General features: G+C 58.9%; 2 protein-coding genes across 2 annotated transcripts; one reads left to right on the forward strand and one right to left on the reverse strand.

Annotated features, from left to right (window-relative positions):
• Positions 1-1324: 1324 nt before the first annotated feature.
• CLCNKA (chloride voltage-gated channel Ka) lies at positions 1325-13568 on the forward strand. The gene is given in 21 exon segments (XM_030913596.1): positions 1325-1386; positions 1994-2100; positions 3041-3169; positions 3967-4095; positions 5316-5455; positions 5755-5832; positions 5916-5994; positions 6522-6647; positions 7017-7101; positions 7215-7316; positions 7932-8016; positions 8294-8444; positions 8447-8466; positions 8901-8970; positions 9124-9234; positions 9627-9840; positions 10875-11008; positions 11364-11452; positions 11978-12058; positions 12710-12796; positions 13145-13568. Coding segments are annotated over 20 exon segments (2058 nt in total). The 5' UTR covers positions 1325-1386; positions 1994-2000; the 3' UTR covers positions 13193-13568.
• A 1123-nt stretch (positions 13569-14691) lies between these two features.
• On the reverse strand, positions 14692-19996 carry LOC104674268 (protein FAM131C-like). Its single transcript, XM_010378539.2, has 6 exons — positions 19958-19996; positions 19073-19108; positions 18688-18778; positions 16135-16317; positions 15759-15869; positions 14692-14972 (listed from the first exon to the last, which is right to left on the reverse strand). Exons 1-6 carry the CDS (start codon positions 19994-19996, stop codon positions 14692-14694), a joined length of 741 nt encoding a protein of 246 aa, XP_010376841.2.
• Positions 19997-20624: the final 628 nt, after the last annotated feature.

Here is a 20624-nt window from a genome sequence, read left to right on the forward strand (position 1 = left end):
TCCCACAACACACATCTTCAATTTTGATTTGACTTGCCTAGCATCTAGGGGCAGAGGGTAGGTAGCCCATGGTCCCAGATTTTAACAATCATTCAAGGGCCATCATAAGCTTTAGAGAGTGGCTTTCTCTGGTGGGAGTGGAGGCAATTGTCGCCAGCCTCTTGCCCAAAGTGGCATCAGACTCAACTCTTCTGTTCTGTGCCCAAACCATTGCCCTGGTTCAGCCTAGGAGCTGGAGGAGATTCGGGCAGGGAAAGAGTTGCACAGTGGAGGGCTGGGTTCAGCCTCTGCTGTGTGACCTGGGATGAGTGACTCAACTCTCTGATCGTCTACAAAATGGCGATGCTCTCCCCATTCACAGGGTGCGGGAAGAAAGATTTGAGTTGCAGATCGGAAGCTCCTGACACGTAGCATGTGCTTGTTCCTCGCCATGTCCCCTCACACTTGTGCTCCCATCCTCTGTTGGAGTGGGACAAACTCTGTGGAATTACCCAGAAGTCCCCAGACAGAGCCGCTGGCTCTTGGACGTGTGCTTTGAGAGGCATTTCCTGAGCCTGGAGGGTCTGGACACAAGGATCAAGTCCAAGTTCCTGACCCCAATTCACTGCCTTGCCCCAGGTGTCGGCCTCCTCGCCAGCCCTGGACAAGATGGGTCATCAGGACAGGACCGTGTGGCACAGCCTGCAGGCTTTGGAGCCAGGCAAACCTCCAAATCCCGGTTCTGCCTCGGCCTCTGTGATCTTGGACAGGCAGCCTCACCTCCCTGAGACGCCATTTCTCTACAACGGGATCACACTGCCTGCCTCGTGGGATTTCCGTGGGCACTCAGGGTAATTAATCTGGGGAAGGCTGACTCTCTACCTGGCACACAGGAGGCTGTGGTCATGCTGACCCCACTCACCTTTGCCGGCCTGCCTTCTCCTTCCCTGCCCAGCCTCCTCCCCTCTCCCTCTGTGCTTTTCCAAACCTTCCATGTCCAGTTCTGAGACTCCTGAGCCCTGAGCCTCAGCCCTGGCAGATGGCCCCTCGCTGTCCTGCTGTGTGTGTGAGCTCCCTCTCCCCAGCCCCTGTCCAGCAGCACCCAGGAGCCTGAGGACAGCCGGGCACCACCCTCTGTGCCGCTGTGGTGGGTGGAGAGGCTCCGGCTCCCCTCCCTCTTGGCAGCTCTGCCCTGCATGGCTCTGGCCTCCACAGTTCTGGTTGGTTTGTCAAGGACATTTTTAATCTCCACTGTAAACCCCGGGCCGGGGCGGGGTGGGGGGGTGGGGGTGGCGGGGAGAGAATGATGCTTGGTGGAGCACACACCTGTCCAGGTGCACTGGAGCTGGGAGCAAAGGAGCCTTGGTGAGAGGAGGGCCTGTTCAGCCACAGCAGGAGGACGGACAGGTGAGGGGTCTCTGGGCATGGACTGGGGCATGAACCTGGCAGGGCCAGGCAGGCAGGGCAGAGAGGATGGTAGGGGCAGGAGCCAGCACCTCACTTTGGCTTTGCAGAGGCCTCCTTCTGGTCCTGGGGTTTTCCTGCCTCTGTGGCCTGAGCTGTTGGGGAGAGAGGAGGGTGCTCCGAGAAGGGGAGGGAGAGTCAGAGCCATCCATGGGACTCTGCAGTGAGAGAGTCACAGCCCTGGGCAGAGACTGATTCCAGCAGTGGAAGTGCCAAGCAACCCAGAAGGGTGGAAGCAGCGACCACAGAAGGGGAAGAGGCTCTGAGCAGGGCTTAGGCTCTGGCCTGTGCCCAGTCTGCTGCTAGACACAGGGCAACACCTAGGAATCCCATCCCCATCCCACAAAATGACACACACAGGTACACACCCTCAGTGACGGAACCTCAGGGATGAGGGCACACACAGACCCAGTGTGATAACTTCACACACACACACACAAAAGCACAATCCTTCCTCTTGATTTGGTGGGGAGAGCACTGGAAGGGCCTAGAGGCAGCGTGAGAACTTGCAGCAGCTCACCCGGGTCCCTCCCTCTATCTGCTTCCCCAGGGGCCTGATGGAGGAGTTGGTGGGGCTGCGTGAGGGCTCCTCAGGGGACCCTGTGACTCTGCAGGAGCTGTGGGGCCCCTGTCCCCGCATCCGCCGAGGCGTCCGAGGTGAGAGCCAGGTCCTCTTCCCTGGGAGGACCACTCAGGACATCACTCCTGCCCAGCTCCCACCCCACCTCCCTGCCCAGGAGCCTCCCTCCTCCTGGCATTTGTCCAGGACCTCACTGCCCAAAGTCTCCTGGGTGGCAGGGAGAGAAGGGGTCTGTCTGTCCCACTGTCTGTGGATCAGATGGGCCCGGCATCTGCCGTCTGCCTTTCGGGAGATATAGCCCAAGGCCTGGTCACTGTGCCCATCCTCCACCCAGGCCTCTCCCTCACCTACCTGTGCCAGTGAGGGGACGTGGGGGTTAGCTGCTGGGACAGCTGGGGCCACAGCAAGGGGTTGGGGCAACCTGTACTTGGTACCTTTCCTTGGAGCCCCATGTGCCTTGTTTACTTTGAGACCTGACTGTCCCCTCAGCTACAGGGCAGAGCAAGTAGGAACTCCAGAAGGAGGCTAAGTGCAGCCCCAGGGGCTGGTGCCCACAGCCAGTGAGGGCTAGCTCCCAGGCTGGGCTGGTAGCCAGCTGGCCAGGGGCATTGCTGTGGACCCAGAGGATACCTGTGCCACAGGCCCTGGGACACGCAGGAGTCTGCTAGACCCTGGTGCTCTCTAAGCTACGGACCCTGCGGGGATACAGGTGAAAGCTATAGCTGCCAGCCTCCTCCACACTCCTTGTCCCCCAGGAACCTCCAAGTACAGGCAGGGATGGGGAGGGTGGACAGGTCAAAGGCCTTCCGGCAGGAGCAACAGGCCTGGCACCCACTGTGCCACCACTGTCACCCACCACAAATTCTGCCCAGCCCCCAGTGTGAGACAGGGTCCTTCAGGATTACCCCAGATTCTACTATCAGGGTCCTCTTTGCCTGGAGCCAAGCAGACCTCCAGGAAAGGCACTGTCTGTGCCCCTGCCCCAACATAAGCTGGGACTCCGATGCCCTGCCCCAGGTGGCCTGGAGTGGCTAAAGCAGAAGCTGTTCCGCCTGGGCGAGGACTGGTACTTCCTGATGACCCTCGGGGTGCTCATGGCCCTGCTCAGCTATGCCATGAACTTTGCCATCGGGCGTGTGGTCCGAGGTAACTCTTCCCTGGCGGGTGCTGCTCTGGGCCAAGGGATTCTAAGCACGTTCTGGGGATGCCAGATGGGCCGCCAGGTGCAGTGGTGCAGGGAGAGATCTGGGTGCGGGGAGGGCTCTGGCTCCACTCCTGACTTGCTCTGTGATCCTGGGCAGGCTCCTGCCCCTCTCTGGGCCTCAGTCATCTCATTTGCACAAGGGAGAGAGGCCTGAATGTTCCCAAGAGCCCTTCCTCCTCTGAGCTCTCTGCCTCGTCTTCCAGCCACCCCGTTCCTTCTCCTTCCCTCCTCCATGCCTGGGGCAGGAGTGGGGACACGTGCCTAGATCACCCAACTTGGAGCCTTCCTCCTGCTCCCTCAGCAGCCTGCCTCCACCCTGAGGCCTCCCTGGAAGAGGGGGTGTGAGGCAGGAAGGGTCTAAGGCACTTCCTCTGGAGACCCTCAGCTGCCAGAAGCAGGAGCTACTATGGTGTTCGGTGCTTCACACCTGGGTCATTTAGTTCTCTTTAGTCTTCAATGAGCCTGTGAGGGAGAGCCCATCACTAGCCCAGTTGACCGATGGGAAAACAGGCTCAGAGAGGCTGAGTGGCTTGCCCGAGGTCACTCAGCTAGGCAGTGGTAAACCTGGGATACGGACCCAGGGTCATACTGTCTCTTCTTGGGGGTCTGCCCCTCACCGGGTGGCCTAGTCCTCCCCTCTTCATGACTCCATTGACTGGTCAGTAAGTGGGCACCACAGTGTCTGGCCCCAAGGGCTGCAGAGGCTGTGGGTGCCTCCCTGATACCTGACTGTCCCCAGCACACCAGTGGCTGTACCGGGAGATTGGGGACAGCCACCTGCTCCGGTATCTCTCCTGGACTGTATACCCTGTGGCCCTCGTCTCTTTCTCCTCGGGCTTCTCCCAAAGCATCACGCCCTCCTCTGGAGGTGAGTCCACGGTCGCCACGCCAGTCCCCACTGGCCAAAACCTTCTCAGATCCCAGGGGGCTTCTGATGGGGAGAATCGGGAAGCAGCAGCCTCATTCTCAGACGAAAGCCCAGAAGAGTTATGTGGCTTGCCTGAAGGCACACAGCAAGAAGGCCAGATCTTGACTCTTAGGTCACTGCTGGCCCCACTGGCTTTCCAAGGGCTTCTTGGAAGGAGATTCCACTGCGGGGCCTGTGCTGGTGCCAGGAAGGGGCCCGTGGAGGAGACACAGCTCCCCCAGGCGCTCAGCCCTGCCTCCAGCTCCAGGCCAGCAGAGGGAGCTCCAGACTCACTCAGTGGTGGCCTGAGAATCTGTTCAGGGCTCCCCCATCCTGACACAGCCATCTGCCAGGCCTGGTGGGAGGAACATGGATAACTCGCATTCTCTCTCTGACTCTGGCATCCAAATCTGCAAAATGAGTTTATGCATCCTAACCTCTGAGGGTTCTGTGTGATCATAATAGGGCCAGGTGCAGTAACAGTCTATAATCCCAGCACTTCGGGAGGTGGGTGGATCACTTGATCCCAGGTGTTTAAGACCAAGTTGGACAATATGGTGAAACCCCACCTCTAAAAAAAAATGACCCAAAAAAAAAAAAAAAAACCACCACAACAAAAAGTTAGACAGGTATGGTGGTGCCTGCCTCTAGTCCCAGCTACTTGGGAGGCTAAGGTGGGAGGATCACTTTTGAGCCTGAGGAGGTCAGAGCTATAATGAGCCAAGGTCAAACCACTACATTCCAGCCTGGACAACAGAGTGATACCTTGTCTCAAAGGAAAAAAAAAAAACCTAATGTGAAAACACCGTGTGGGTAGAGTGTTGAGAGTTTGTCTGTTTGTTTTTGAGATGGAGTTTCGCTCTTGTTGCCCAGGCTGGAGTGCAATGGCATGATCTCAGCTCACTGCAACCTCCACCTCCCAAGTTCAAGTGATTGTCCTGCCTCAGCCTCCCGAGTAGCTGGGATTACAGGCACCTGCCACCATGCCCAGCTAATCTTTTGTGCCTTTAGTAGAGATGGGGTTTCACCACGTTGGCAAGGCTGGTCTCAAACTCCTGACCTCATGATCTGCCCGCCTTGGCCTCCCAAAGTGCTGGGATTACAGGCGTGAGCCACTGCTCCCAGCCGAGAGTTTTAATCTAGAGATTGTCCCCTTCTTGTTCCTGTCCTCTCTGGCTAAGGTTCTGGAATCCCGGAGCTGAAGACCATGTTGGCGGGTGTGATCTTGGAGGACTACCTGGATATCAAGAATTTTGGGGCCAAGGTGGTGGGCCTCTCCTGCACACTGGCCACTGGCAGCACCCTCTTCCTGGGCAAAGTGGTATGGGCAGGGGTGAGGGCACCCCAGCCACCCCACCCACCCAACCCTGCCCCAGCCTGTCCCCCATCACCCCACCAAAGCTGGATCAGAGCAGACTCAGGCCAGTGGTTGCCTTCAGGGAGCTCAGTCTTGGGGGAAGAGCCAGGCCAGGTCCCCAGAGTGTGACAAAAGCCATCTGAGGACAGCCCTGGGGGTTGGAGAGAGGGAGGATGGGGTGTGGTGGGGAAGCCGTGCTGCCTCTGGATGAGGCTGTCTGTGCTGCCCTCACCTGGGCCCTGGGCCCACCCTTCCCTCTGCAGGGCCCTTTCGTGCACCTGTCTGTGATGATGGCTGCCTACCTGGGCCGTGTGCGCACCACGACCATCGGGGAGCCTGAGGTTAGGGACTCGGGGGCTTCCTTGGAGGACTGGGAGTGGGGAGGGAGGGGGCTGACGTTGAGCCCCGGACTCGGATCCCCCAGAACAAGAGCAAGCAAAACGAAATGCTGGTGGCAGCGGCGGCAGTGGGCGTGGCCACAGTCTTTGCAGCTCCCTTCAGTGGTGAGACCCCCTCATGCCCCGCCCCCAGGTCCCTCAAGCTCCTCCCCTCACACCCTGGGTTCCCTCGGCCCAGCTGAGAGCCTGGAGGAGGGGTTGGGTCTCATTCTAGTTCTTACTTCGGCCCCGCCTTGGGTATAGCCACCCCCAGAGGCGGCGGGGGGCGGGTAGTGGGGGGCATGGTTGGGTAGTGCTGAGAGGCTTCAGGGTAACATTACATAGACTTGGGTTTGAAATCCACTGGCCCCTTGGCCTCTCTGAGTCCAGCTTCTTCCTCTGTAAAATGGGGATCAAACAGTTCCCACCCAATAGTGAGAGGACGCACACCTGCATTCCAGGTTGGACGGGTCACTGGGCAGCGGACTCCTCCCAGCCCAGGGCCCATGCCCTGCCCTCCCCTCCTGTCTGTCCCTGTCCAGGCTGTAGGAGAGCAGGACAGATGGGTCAGGGAGGAAGTAACATGGGGAGGGGGCCCTACAGCCACAGGTGGGTGGGGGTGGGGGCCCACCTGAGATCAGCGTCGCCCCCAGGCGTCCTGTTCAGCATTGAGGTCATGTCTTCCCACTTCTCTGTCTGGGATTACTGGAGGGGCTTCTTTGCGGCCACCTGCGGGGCCTTCATGTTCCGGCTCCTGGCGGTCTTCAACAGCGAGCAGGGTGAGCCCCCTGGGCTGCCCGACCCTGGCCCTACCTGGGTGCTGGGGTGAGGGGCCCTCCCTTCCCCGCTGTGTACACCCCTTGCTCTCCTCTTCCCTCTCTCTCCCTCTTTTTCCTCCTCCCTGTTCCCACCTCTCTGGGAGGATGGAAGGGGCTGACCTGTGCTGAACATGAAGGACAGGAGCCCTGAGGGTAGAAGGGATGAGGCTGGGCAGGGAGGCAGGAGCCTGGTTGTGGGGGCCTGGAATGCCAGGACACACATTCCGGGTCAGGACCTGGCACCCCCTCCACCCTGGGCTGTTAGTCTGGGACTTGTGTTTGGGTGGGGTGGGAGCGCCATCTCGGCTCCCCACCGCTCTCCTTCCCCAGAGACCATCACCTCCCTCTACAAGACCAGTTTCCGGGTGGACGTTCCCTTCGACCTGCCAGAGATCTTCTTTTTTGTGGCACTGGGGTGAGTGGGTGCCTTGGGCTCCTGAGAGTCCAGTATGGCATTCCCCCCAGGCCTGGACTGCAACCCCTGGCACTGGGGTCAGGCTCTGGTCTTACCTCCCTCCACCCCCCCAGTGGCATCTGTGGCGTCCTGAGCTGTGCTTACCTCTTCTGTCAGCGAACCTTCCTCAGCTTCATCAAGACCAATCGGTTCAGCTCCAAACTGCTGGCCACCAGGTAGGCTCTGGGCCTAGGGGCTGGGGACCTCTCAGCGAGCCCCTTGTGGACTCCAAACCTTATGTAGAAAGCCCCACCCCCATCCTCCAACTGAGCCCCTAAATCCTTCCCTAGCCCATGGAGCACCTATCACCCCTCTCCAAGTCCCCATGGTCACTGTCCCCCCTTCCTTACTGGGCTACGAACCCCCCATTGAACTCCCATCCCTCCTTCAGTCTACACTCTCTCAGCGAACCCCCACCCCCTCACTGAGCCTCAAACCCTAGCCCCTTCAAATCTTGTGTGGCCCCTGGTGTTGGCCTTAGCATTGGCCAGCCCTCCTGCCCCGAGATGCACATGGCCTGCCCCGGCACAGCCCACTCTCTCCTCCCTCCCAGCCTGCCTCTGCCCCAATTCTCCTCTTAATCTCCTGTGTCATTCCTCTGCCCTCAGTCATACCCAGTAGTGAGGGGCTCACCTCACAGGCTCCACCCCCTGGAGGGGGCCATGTTCCCTGCTCCCGCCCTTCCTCCTCCCCAATCCTTGCTCTGCTGCTGCCTGGGCCAGGCCCTGCTTCCCTCTCCTTGGGATGTGGGAAAGGCAGGGCCAGCCCTAGAGCTCACCCACCCCCCACAGCAAGCCTGTATACTCGGCCCTGGCCACCTTGGTTCTCGCCTCCATCACCTACCCGCCTGGTGTGGGCCGCTTCCTAGCTTCTCGGGTAAGGGGCCCTGAGTGGGGGTGGCAGGAGTGGGAACCCCCATTTGTTTTCCGCTTTACATGTGTCTCACGTAATCCCCTCAGCACCCCACAAGGGCAACACCTGGGCATCATTCTATAGATAAGGAGACCATAGCTCTGGGAGGTCAGAGCCCTGCCCAAGGCCCCCTGCTGGGAAGTGGCAGAGGAGGATTCCAGGCAGGGTCAGGCGGTGCGGGGGTGGCTGGGGCCTGCCACTCGGGGCCCCTCAAGTCCAGTTCCCAACTGCCCCACCACAGCTGTCCATGAAGCAGCATCTGGACTCGCTGTTCGACAACCATTCCTGGGCACTGATGACCCAGAACTCCAGCCCTCGCTGGTCCGAGGAGCTCGACCCCCAGCACCTGTGGTGGGAATGGTACCACCCGCGGTTCACCATCTTTGGAACCCTTGCTTCTTCCTGGTTATGAAGGTGGGCCCCCTGGTCCCCAGATGTGCACAGAGCCAGGACCAGCTCTGGTGGGGAGGGGGTGCCTCCCTGCACCTGGTGACATGGAGCCCAGGCCTTCCACCCACACTTCCTGATGTGTCCCCTGCCCACTGCATGGTCCTGGGCAAGTGACTTCAGCTCTCTGGGCCTCACTCTTCCCATCTTTAAAGTGGGGTGGTTACTGGGAAGGCTGAGGAGGAAGAAAGGAATATACCTGGCACAGTGCCAGGCACACAGTGGGCATTTCTCAGGGTGAGGACCCTCCCCTAATGCCAGACTCTGGCAGTGGGCACATGGCTGGGCACCCTCTTTCTCTCTAGGACGCTCCCCTGTCCCCTGTCCCCTGTCCTGTCTTCTCTTGTCCATGCCTTGCTCAGCGGCCTTTAACCTCTGCCCTGGGCTCCCCATTCCTGCAGTTCTGGATGCTGATTCTGGCCACCACCATCCCCATGCCTGCCGGGTATTTCATGCCCATCTTCATCCTTGGTGAGTCTGGGGTCCTGAGGTTCTGAGAGTTTCGGGACAGGGCCATGCATCCTGGTTCACCTTTTTCCCGGGTGGTACTGAGGATGGTCCTCAGGGATGGAAGGCTGTGGGGGCCGGGTCAGCCTGGCTTCCCCTCACCCTAAGTCTGACCAGGAGCTGCCATCGGGCGCCTCTTGGGAGAGGCTCTAGCTGTCGCCTTTCCTGAGGGCATCGTGGCTGGAGGGGTTACCAATCCCATCATGCCTGGGGGCTATGCCCTGGCAGGTGAGTGGGTCAGGGCCCTGCTGGGTGGGCGATGTCGTGGGGCTGGGCTAGACCTGGAGAACTGGCTGATGGTTCCCCAGGGCACTGAGTTCTCCAGTGAACCCCCCACCCATTATGGGGGTCTGTCCCTCCTGAGCCCCACCATTCCCCGGGGCCCATCACTCGCTCATGGCTCCTGTCCTGTCCCCAGTCCCATGGCCTCCCTTATCCCTCTCTTCTCACAAGCCCAGGCCTTGTGGTGCTTCCCACAGTGCCCAGGCTATGGCCTCTTACAATTCCCGCCTTAGGCCCTGACCACAGCCAGGCTAGTTATGCCCTCACATGAGGCTGGCGCCTGGCCCCTGGCCCCTGGCTCCTGGCCTGAGCCAAACTGTGTGGCTCTGCCCTTGCAGGGGCTGCAGCCTTCTCAGGGGCTGTGACCCACACTGTATCCACGGCGCTGCTGGCCTTTGAGCTGACCGGCCAGATAGTGCATGCACTGCCCGTGCTGATGGCGGTGCTGGCAGCCAACGCCATTGCACAGAGCTACCAGCCCTCCTTCTACGATGGCACCATCATTGTCAAGAAGCTGCCATACCTGCCACGGATTCTGGGCCGCAACATTGGGTGAGCGGCGCGCACCTCAGGCTGGCTGAAGGGGGTCACAGTGTTTGGGCTTGGCTGGGGGTGGGGAAATGCCACCACAGATGACCTTGGACATGGGGGCTGGGAGGGGCTGACACACAGCCGTGCTCTGGTCTCCATTCTCCCCAGTGCCCCGAGTGACCTTGGGCAAGTCGTTGGCCTTGTGGCCTCAGTGTCTGTCTAGGGGTCAGCAGGGCTCCACAGCAGGAGGATGAGTATTGCCCCCTGTACAGGTTGAGGAAACTGGGGCTCAGAGAGGTGCCGTGTCTTGCTCCAGGTGACACGGAGAGTCGGCACCAGATTTGAGAGGTCTCCTCCCCTCTCCCCACTTCTGCTGTCCTTGCTGGGACTTTGGGAGTAGGAGGTGGAACGAGAATGGAAATGGGCTTTGAGGTCCTCACTCAACCAGATAGGACCAGAGCAGCTTCTGGCCCCAGAGAAGCAGACCAAGGAGGCTCTGAGAGTCCCTGAGCTGGAGGCCCCACTCTAAACACAAGCAAGCTGCTGCCTTGCTCTGAACCTGTTTCCCCATCTGGAAAACGGGGCTGTTTATACCAGTGGTTTCCAAACTTCCAAGTTTTTCCTTGGGGGTGACATACCCTTTTATAATCAAATGGAGCTATGCAGGGAAGGCTGCTGGGTCTGTACTCCAATCTTGTTATCCATTAATGTGATGGCCAGTTACTGAGCACCTGGCAGATACTGGTTTTCTGTCATCTCACAGCTCTGTGGGTGTGAGACAGACCCAAGCTGGGACAAGACCCAAGTGGAGCTGGTCTGGGGGACATGGGGGTCCAGGGGGCTGGGAATTAGGAACGGGGCCATCAGTAATGTGGTCCCCAGGTTTCCTCTCACCGTGGGTTCTAGGAATCCCTCATTCCACGAACCTCTCTGGCCCTGCCCACACTCCAGAGCCGTGGGTCCCTGGTTCTAGCAAAGCTCCCCCCAGATCCTCCTGCCGGCCTGGGTCTCACATCCCCAACTTCGGGACCTGATGGGAGCCCCTCTGCCTGCAGCTCCCACCGCGTGAGGGTGAAGCACTTCATGAACCACAGCATCACCACACTGGCCAAGGACACGCCGCTGCAGGAGGTGGTCAACGTGGTGACCTCCACAGACGTGGCCGAGTATCCCCTGGTGGAGAGCACAGGTGCCCAGCCGGAAGGGAGGAGGAAGTCGGGGGTGGGGGATGCCCTCTGCCTCCTTCTTGGACCTGTCAGGCAGACAGGATCTGCATCCAGGCTCTGTGACTTAGCAACCAACCATGTGACCTTGGGCAAGTCACTTCACCTGAGCCTCAGTTTCCTCATCAGTAAAATGGAAATCATGGCCACCCTCCCTTGGGGTGGTTGACATGTCTAAAGAGAGTCAGCCAGGTGCTTGTAAGGCACCTGGGTAGCTGCTGGGGTAGGAGCATGGGGACACCACCAGGGTCTTCCGGAAGCTTGGCCTCAGGCCTGTTTCTTCGTAATGTGCCTTCCTACCTCTCCCTCTCCACTTGCCAGAGTCCCAGGTCCTGGTGGGCATCGTGCAGAGGGCCCAGCTGGTGCAGGCCCTCCAGGCTGAGCCAACTTCCTGGGCTCCAGGACACCAGGTAGGTACTCCTGAGGGGCGTGGGGATCGGTCAGCAGGGATGGGAGGGGAGGGACCCGCTGATCTCCTGAGGGAGAGGTGGTCTGAGAGAGGCATCCTGGGGAGGCGGCCCTGCACCCACAACCCTAGCCCAGAGTGAGTTTCCCATGGTCACGTGGGCACTGCAGGCTCGGGCCCCTGGGCTCCTCCTCAGGCTCCACTTCTTGGCAGGGAGATGATAGAGAGAGAGGGTCTCCCACCAGGTCTATGATGCTTGTCCTCATGAATAAGTGGGATGCTGTGTCACTCAAGCCCTAGTCTCCTGCTTGGCTGAGCCACAGCTCATAAAGCCAGGACCCAAGTGTGGCTTCTTGGGGAGTCCACTGAGCCTTCGGCATCCTCCATGAGTCTTCTACGCCTGGGTGGCCCAGGTTGCCTGATTGTGTATGTGTTGGGGTTAAGGGTCCTCCCCGACTCCCTCTGGACTCTGTCCTGGGGCCCAAGGTCACATCTTCCCCAGCAGAGACCAGGCCAAGAAAGCCAGCAGTGTCTCCAGGACATCTTGGCTGGGGGCTGCCCCACGGAACCAGTGACCCTGACGCTATTCTCAGAGACCACCATGCACCAGGTAACAAATATTGGGGAGTGTGACGCATGAGGCCCCTGGGGCAGGGCAAGAGCTCAGGCTCCAGCCTCCCCTCCCAACCTGCCCTGCCCACCTTATACTGCTTCCTGCCCCTCCTGGGCCTGTGTCTTCATCAGCAGTCTGGGCAGGGCAGCTCCTGCCCTGTCGCCCCTCACTGCCAGGGTTGCAGGGATGATGCAGAGAGACAAGGGAAGTAGGGGGCTTGGCAAATGGAAGTCTCTGGGTGGAGAAAGACAGTGGAGTTGCACCACGGCACACGTGCGTTTCAATTTCAGGTCCACCACATTCTCCTTGTATGATCTTGGACAAATTATATAGCCAGTTGAGACAGAGCCTGGCACATGGGCAGGGAAGGGGCAGAGGCCCACAGGGAACCTGGAGATGGCCCTGCTCCCTCTGTGCTGCTGGAGGGTGCTGGATATTGGGTCCTGTCCACCTGCGGCCTCGCCCAGACCCTTGCATGGACTCTGGCATCCCCCAGTGGCCACACTGGACATTGCAGGCCTGGCTCTCTTGCTTCCCACACACATCAGGCCCGGCCCCTCTTCCTGGCTCAGAGGCATGGCAGGGTGGGCCAGAAGGTGGCCTGGGTGCCTTCTACCCTCCAGTGTTTCCTAACAATCCCCCATCCAGGCACACAACCTCTTTAAGCTGTTGAACCTTCAGTCCCTCTTCGTGACATCACGGGGCAGAGCTGTGGGCTGCGTGTCCTGGGTGGAGGTACCAGGGTCCCAGGGGCAGAGCAAAGCAGGGGACCCATGCCTGAGAAGGCTGGGGAGGTGGGGGGGACACCAGCATGCTCCCATCCAAACCTGGGGGGATTCAGAGGATACTGATGAGTCCCTCTTCCTGGCCCAGATTGGCCACTGGGCCTGGCTCCCCTATCTTGTTTCCTGGCCAGTGGCCAGCCTGCCCCTCTCTGCCTCAGTGATCCCATCTGTGCAGTGGGGTGGCACAGGCTCTACTATTCACCCAGAAACCACCCTTAGAGGACTAAAAATGCTGGTGCCGCCCTGTCAACCTCCTCTACATCCCTCCTCCAGCCCCCTCCCCCTTTCTCTGTTCTAGATGAAGAAAGCAATTTCCAACCTGACAAATCCACCAGCCCCAAAGTGAGCCAGTCCAGCAAGATGAAACAGGGCACCCCAGCTGCCCTGGTACTGAGGTTGGGCTGAGACCCTGCCTCTCTTCCCCCATCACTCCTTACCCCCACTCCAACCCAGCTCCATTCCTTGGCATAACAGACAACTCTAACCTAGCCCAGAAGAAGATGACTCATCCTGGGTGTGACGATGGCTCCTGCCTTGAAAGACAAATCCCACCTTGGACAGAGCTGAGTGTGAGATGACGGAAAACCAGTATCTGCCAGGTGCTCAGTGACTGGCCATCACATTAATGAATAATGAGATTGGAGTATGCTGTCACCAAGGGCAGGCACAGATGCCCTCTGGGGTTGTCTGATTCCCAATGAGAGGCTCCAGAGAAAAATAAAGCTGTCTATCCCTCATCTCAGCTGCAAGGTTGCTGACCTGGAAATGGAGCTCCTCACCTGCGCTGGCCCAGAGTGAGTTTCCCGTGGTCACATGGACACTGCAGGCTCGGGCCCCTGGGCTCCTCCTCATGCTGCCCTCTTCTTGGCAAGGAGATGGTAGGGAGAGAGGGTCTCCCACCAGGTCTATGATGCTTGTCCTCATGAATAAGTGGGATGCTGTGTCACTCAAGCCCTAGTCTCCTGCTTGGCTGAGCCACAGCTCATAAAGCCAGGACCCAAGTGTGGTTCCTTGGGGAGTCCACCGAGCCTTGGGCATCCTCCATGAGTCTTCTACGCCTGGGTGGCCCAGGTTGCCTGATTGTGTATGTGTTGGGGTTAAGGGTCCTCCCCGACTCCCTCTGGACTCTCTCCAGGGGCCCAAGGTCACATCTTCCCCAGCAGAGACCAGGCCAAGATCACCAGGGTGAACCCACCACTTTAAATGTCCTCAGAGAACCTTGAGTGAGATGGGAGGGAGCTCCAAGGAGCAAGAGTGAGCTCCCGGGGGCGAGGAGCAGGGGACACCGAGGAAGCAGGTTCAGAGAGGGAGGGACAGACAGACAAACACTCCAGAGAGACAGATGTCCTGATGAGGACAGCCGGGGAGCAGGGACTTAGCTACCAGAAGTGGCCACCCCACCTTTGCTGGGGGGCAGACACACAGAGAGAGTGGGGAGGGACTGAGCCCCAGGTACAGACAGGGTTCCCAGACCCCACTCTAAGTGGGTTTCAGTTCTCTCCATGGCTGTCCTCCTGGGGGCCTGGCTGTTGCTTCTCTGGGCCAGGCTGCCCTGGTGTCTCTGAGAGTCCTTGAGTTCCCTGAGGGCAGACACCCTGCAGGGGAAGGTGCCCACCTGAGTGAAGTAATGAAGGGGGAGGAGGTTATGGCTGCCACTGCTGGGGCAGGTCCGCCGAGGCACAGAGAGGCCATGATGAGCGCTGGCCCCATCCCTGGCACACCTACCCTGTGCCTACCTGAGGACAAGAGATGCCCTGCCCTGGACCCCGGGATCCAGATATGCCTGGACTGCCCACCAGGCGAGGTCATGGTGTGAGCAGGTGCCTGACCAGCACAGCCCCCGCCTCAGTTATAGAACACCTCGTCCTCCTCCCAGATGGAGCCGCTGTCTACGGAAGGGAGGGAGCCCAGTAGGTGCGTCCCACCCTCGGGTCCTTGGTGCCTGGGCGGCCGCCGCCGATGCTGCAGCTCTGAGCTGGGGGGCTGCGGGATGCCAGCGGTGCTGGGGGTCTCCTCAGGTGAGGGACAGCTCTCAGGGGAGAGGCTGGGTGAGGAGAAGGCCTGAAGGCTGTCATCCTGTGAGGGGCCACTGGGAAGGCTGTCCTGAAGGTAGATGCTCTCCAGATCTGGAAAAGCAACGGGATGACGGGGAAATGGCGTCCCGAATGCGGCTCTTCGCCCTCTCTGGGGGTGTGAGAAAGGGCAAGGGGCAGAAGACCTGCCTCCAAATCCAGCTGTGTGACTGGCGAGCGTTGTGACCTTGGTCAAGTCACCAAAACCCTCTGAGCCCCAGGTTCCTCCTCGAGGCAGTAAACGGAGGAGTCAAGAGTGGGCTTGGAGCCAGCCTGTGCTCTCTGAGAACTGGGACAACCAGTGCTCCCCTGGGCCTCTGTCCCCTCCCCGTCCCTCTCCATCTGTCAGGGAGGATTAAGTGCAGGCTTCCCCCAGGGCCAAGGCTCCTTGAAGCCCTCAATAGTAACCTGGGCTTCTAGAAAGGCGGTTGCTTGCGTCTGGTGCTAAGTTTCAGATCCGGCTCTGACGCTTCTAACTGTGTCATTTGGAGTAAGTGTCTGAACCTCTGAGTGCCTCTGTTTCCTTATTTGTAAAATGGGGACAACAGGACCCCCTCCCTAGGGCTGCTGTGAGGGTTCCGTGAGATGCCTGGTGCACAGCCCTCAGTGCGGTAAGCACTCGATCCCCGCCCCCACTGTGCTCATTCTCTCCTTCCTGCTCCTGGCACTGCCGGGCAATGGGCAGGGCAAGGATCACTGCCGCATTTTGCAGATGAAGAAACTTAGGCTGAGAAAAGGAAGGGGCTTGGCCGAGGTCACACTGCATTTGGTGGTGGGCAGGCATCCAGCCTCAGCTCCGCTCTGCTCACCCCCCCCGCCCCCGGACCTCCTGGGCTGTACCTTGGAGCTGCACGATGCCCTGGGGGCTGTTCTCGGGGTGCAGTTCCTCGTCGTCCAGCGAGGACCAAGCGCTCAGTGTGGCCTCTGTGATGGCAAACTGCTCAGCGACCCCTGGGGGGACAGCGAGATCTGGCTTGGTGGGGGATGGGTGGGGACAGCCTCAGTGCCTGATGGAGCTGCTCCAGGACAGGCTGGAGGGTGGCTGCCTCTCAGCGCTGCCCATCCACGCCCCAGTGGTCAAGAATGCTCACTTAACAGCCCCCCACCCTTTGCTATTATTTTTTCCTGCCCAGACAATGCCCATGCAGTGATCTGGGCCCCCCAAGGTCCCAGCTTCACCCCCACAGAGCCCTGGCCAGTCCCCCTCCTCACTGACCTGCAGCAAAGCGGGCCTCACACAGCTCATCCGGGAGGCAGCAGTAATGCTCGTCCTCAGCTGGGGACAGCTCCCAGCCTGCCCGCTGGGCACTCCAGCCCTTCCACTCGATGAGGTGGGCCACGCGGCCTCGGGCCATGGCCGTGGGCTTTGTGATGTGGTCCTTGATGCTCTGCACCACCCCTGGGGCATGGAGGGCATCTGGGTGACTGTCCTGACACAAGACCCAGCCCAGGGCCTGGCCCCCGTGCCTCAGGCCCACCCGGTGGCCTGTACCCCACATTCCCTCAGTGTGCCACGGTCTCCATCAGTGCCCCACACCTCCCCAAGGGCCTATACCCATCTAACTCTTCCCGCCCTCCAAAGCCTCCTTCTCACTCCTGCCCTGAGCCCTCTGAGCTCTGCGGCCCCCTCCCCTCAATGCCCCCACCCACTGGCATCCACATTTCCTCCCAGCATCCTACTCCTAGTCCATGTTCCCACCCACTGGGTGCTTCTTCCCCAGATCGCCCACACCCCTCGCTTCCTTTCTGACTAAGTTCAGACCCTTCCGCCCAAGGAGATCCACCCGAGGACCACTCATGAGTCCCCAGCTTTCTCCATGATCCATTAAATACATTCTGAGAGAGCATCTCTGTAGCCTGCCCGCTGTGCTGGAGGTGAGACCTGGGTGGATGGAGCAGGCAGGGAAGGCTTCTGGAAGAGGGGACCTTGGATTGGAATTTGAAGGGGTGTTGGGTTTGGACAGATAGAGGCAAGACTGGAAGTTTCATTTCAGAGATGAGAAGAGGATGAAGGCATGGAAGAGTCTGGCATGAGTCCAGGACTAGCTGGGGTGAGACATGGGGTCCACATTAGGGCTGGGCGGCAGGAGAAGTGGGGAGCTGATCAGGGCAAGAACAGGGTTGGGGAGAATGAGGTGGAGGGCTCAGATATTCTCCTTGTGCAATGGGGAGCCCCAGCAGGGTAATGAGCAAGAGAGAGACCAGTTAGCACAGCTGTTTAGAAAGACACCCCAGTTGGAAGATTAGGGGTTACTGCAGGGACCCAGCAACAGACATGGCAAGGGCTGGGCAGACAGAGAGGAGGGGTTGGGGGCTTTGGGAGGAGAGGAGTTGTGTGTGGAAGATGGAGAGGGGCTGTCAGCAATGGTTCAGGATTGTCATTAACCAAGTCTGACAACACAGATCTTTGAGTCACCAGGGTCTCCGAAGCCATGATGTGAGGAATGATGATATTTAAGAAAGACGAGGCTTGCTGCGGTGGCTCACGCCTGTAATCCCAGTGCTTTGGGAGGCCAAGGCAGGAAGATCACTTGAAGTCAGGAGTTTGAGATCAGCCTGGCCAACATGATAAAATCCTGTCATCCTGTCTCTATTAAAAATACACACACACACATACACACACACACACATACACACACACACACATACACACACACACACACACACACACACAGAGTAGCTGGGCATGGTGGCATGTGCCTGTAATCTCAGCTGCTTGGGAGGCTGAAGCAGGAGAATCTCTTGAACCCGGGAGGTGAAGGTTGCAGTGAGCCGAGATCACACCACGGCTCTGCAGAACCGCCCTGAGCCAATGGGAGCTGCCTCACCCAGATATGCCCAGGAGGCTGCAAATTCCTCCCCGGGGGCAGCCAGTGAGGCAGCAGTGGGGGAGTATAAAGTCCAGCCCCTGGCCGGGCGCAGTGGCTTGGGCCTATAATCCCAGCCCTTTGGGAGCCTGAGGCGGGCAGATCACCTGAGGTCAGGAGTTCAATACCAGTCTGGTCCACATGGTGAAACCCTGTCTCTACTAAGAATACAAAAATTAGCTGGGTGTAGTGGCGCACACCTGTAATCCCAGCTACTTGGGCAGCTGAGGCAGGAGAACTTGCTTGATCCCGGGAGGTGGAGGTTGCAGTGAGCCAAGATCACACCACTGCACTCCAGCCTGGGTGACGGAGTGACACTCTGTCTCTCTAAAATAAATAAAATAAAATAATAAAATATAAAATTAAAATAAAATAAAATAAAATAGTCCAGCCTCTTGCCATAGTGTGCCATCAATTCTGGGGTACTATTCATGCTCCCAAGCTGCGGTGGGACCAGGTGGGCAGGGCTAGACTCCTGCTGAGCCCCTTCCCAGCCCGCTCTGCCTCCCCCGCTGACTGCTGGCTTCTCTTGAGGGCCAGTCTCCAGGGAATCACCTGCACAGTCATGCCAATGTCAGGGAACCTGAATTAAGGTGATGTCACTGGCAGAGAGGCAGGGAGACCATGCCAGACAGACATCTGAAAAACTCTGCCCCACCCCCTCAGAACTTATTAAGAACCCAGCAGTTTAACCCGTGAAAGCAGAACCCTGAGCCACTGGACCCCCGGTGACCTGTGGCATTTAGAAATGGAGAATCCAGCAGGGCTGGCATTTAGAAAATGGAGAATCCAACAGGGCTGCCGTCTTCCCACCTGCAACTCAGCTGTGCCCTTCCCACAGCCAGGGTCTAGGGTGGGACTGTGCATTCTCCATGGGCAGGAAAGTTGCAGCCAGAACCTACCCACGATGGACGAGGTGGCCAGGGCTGCCACGTTGTAGTTGCTGGGGCAGGACCTGGAGTCGGACAGGTAGCCGTTGGTGGTCTGGCACCTCTGGAGGAAGGGGCAGGAGGGCTGAGCAGGGTGGGCCACACTGCTGGCCAACATCCCTCCAGTACCACCCATCCCGTCTCCCAGCCCACCAGGTCCTCTGGCCAGGGGGCAAGGACAGGGCAACTAAAGCCAGAAAGATTCTACCAACTCCCACGGGACCACCCCTACCCACTGTTGCATCAGATTCTTGTCTTAGGGCTGGTGGGACTGTGTGCCTGGGCTGGGCACAGGGGATAGAGGGGGCGATGGTGTCAGCTGGGGCTGGCTAGACTGGGGGACACACAGTGCACTGACCTGCCAAGGATCCCAACAGAAATCCATCTGTTTGTCCTAAAACAAGAGGAGAGAGAGGATCAGGCAGGCCCTGGCACGCTGTGCCAGCAGATGGCCCGAGTCCTGCGGCCCTGGGTGGGGATGGGGGTCAGCCTTCTGGTGCTCCGTGAGGTCGGGGTGCCCTCTCATGGGTCATGCTCTGGTGTCCCCCGGCATGCAGAGTAAGAAGGAGGGGGCGACAGTGGTGCTGGGAGGAGAGGCAGCCAGTGCAGCTTATAGAGCAGGCTTGGGTGTGGGCTCTGACTTTGCCGTTTCCCAGCTGGTATCCCTAGCCTATTCCTAACAGCTCTGAACATGTCTCCTCCTCTGCAAAATGGTGACAATATCATTCACCTCACGAGTTGTGGTGAGGCCTAAATAACATAATGGAGGCTAAGAGCTGAGTGCGGTGCTTAGCAGGAGGTGAGGGCCGCTGGGGAGAAGGTAATTATATCACCCAGTGGGTTCATGCCATAGACCCTGGAGCAAGGGTGGAAATTATGCACCAGGATGTGGGGCCTCTAGTGACCCTGTGCGACATCTTCCAAATATATCTAGATGGAGAATTCTTTTTTTTTTTCTTTTTTTTAATTCTTTCTACCCCAAATCACCACCCTGCCTGCGCCTTTGCTCACATCACCTCCTTTTCCTTCTGCAACAAAGGAAGAGCTGTTCCTGCTGCACCCAAGACCTTCTTGCCCATCCATCCCGTACTGGCTCCCATCCCTGCCCTTGCTTTCTGTGCTGCGGCATCACCTTGCCCTCTGCGCTCCATCAGCCTGGAAGCATCTTGCCAGCATCACACTTGCTGCCACATCTCCTGGGCTCAGGACTTTTTCCTGCAATCTCTCCCCTCTGTCCCCTTACCACTGGGTCGGGCTGGCAGCACCCCAGCAGCCCAAGCATCTTCTGTCTTTTTTTTTTTTTAATCTTTTTGTTTTGTTATTTATTTTTTTTTTTTGAGACAGAATCACACCCAGGCTGGAATGCAGTGGCACGATCTCAGCTCACTGCAAACTCTGCCTCCCGGGTTCGAGCAATTCTCCTGCCTCAGTCTCCCAAGTAGCTGGGATTACAGGTGTGCACCACCCTGTCCAGCTAATTTTTGTATTTATGGTAGAGACGGGGCTTTGCCAAATTGGCCAGGCTGGTCTCAAGCTCCTGGTCTCAGGTGATCTGCTGGCCTCGGCCTCCCAAAGTGCTGAGATTACAGGCATGAGCCACTGTGCCCGGCCCCGCATCTCCTGTCTTTTCAGAACCTTGTCATGACCACTGTTTCCCTCCAGCATCCCTTCTCATAGGATGTGCAGAGGGCTGTGTCGGCCCCAGCCTCTCGGGCTGACCTTAGCAGGCATCTCTTCCTCTCCGGCCTCTGTCCCGTGCTTGGTGGGCCCTCAGCTCACAGGCCAGTCCACCTGGGCTGGGACCCCAAGGTGCCTGGCATGGGGTGGCCAAGCGAAGGGGAAGGGACGTGGTCACTGAGGAAACACTCAGATCCCCTCCACCTGGAGCTGGTCCCAGTCAGAGACTGCCT

This window comes from Rhinopithecus roxellana, chromosome 12 (assembly GCF_007565055.1).
Source record: "Rhinopithecus roxellana isolate Shanxi Qingling chromosome 12, ASM756505v1, whole genome shotgun sequence".
Taxonomy (NCBI): Eukaryota; Metazoa; Chordata; class Mammalia; order Primates; family Cercopithecidae; genus Rhinopithecus; species Rhinopithecus roxellana.

Coding starts and splice junctions, on each gene's coding strand:
- LOC104674268 (XM_010378539.2), bottom strand. CDS start 19,996: ATGCTTGGGCTGCTGGGGTGCTGCCAGCCCGACCCAGTG. Junction 19,109..19,957: donor GCTGCCAGCCCGACCCAGTG/GTAAGGGGACAG, acceptor CTCTTGTTTTAG/GACAAACAGATGGATTTCTG. Junction 18,779..19,072: donor TCTGTTGGGATCCTTGGCAG/GTCAGTGCACTG, acceptor CCCTTCCTCCAG/AGGTGCCAGACCACCAACGG.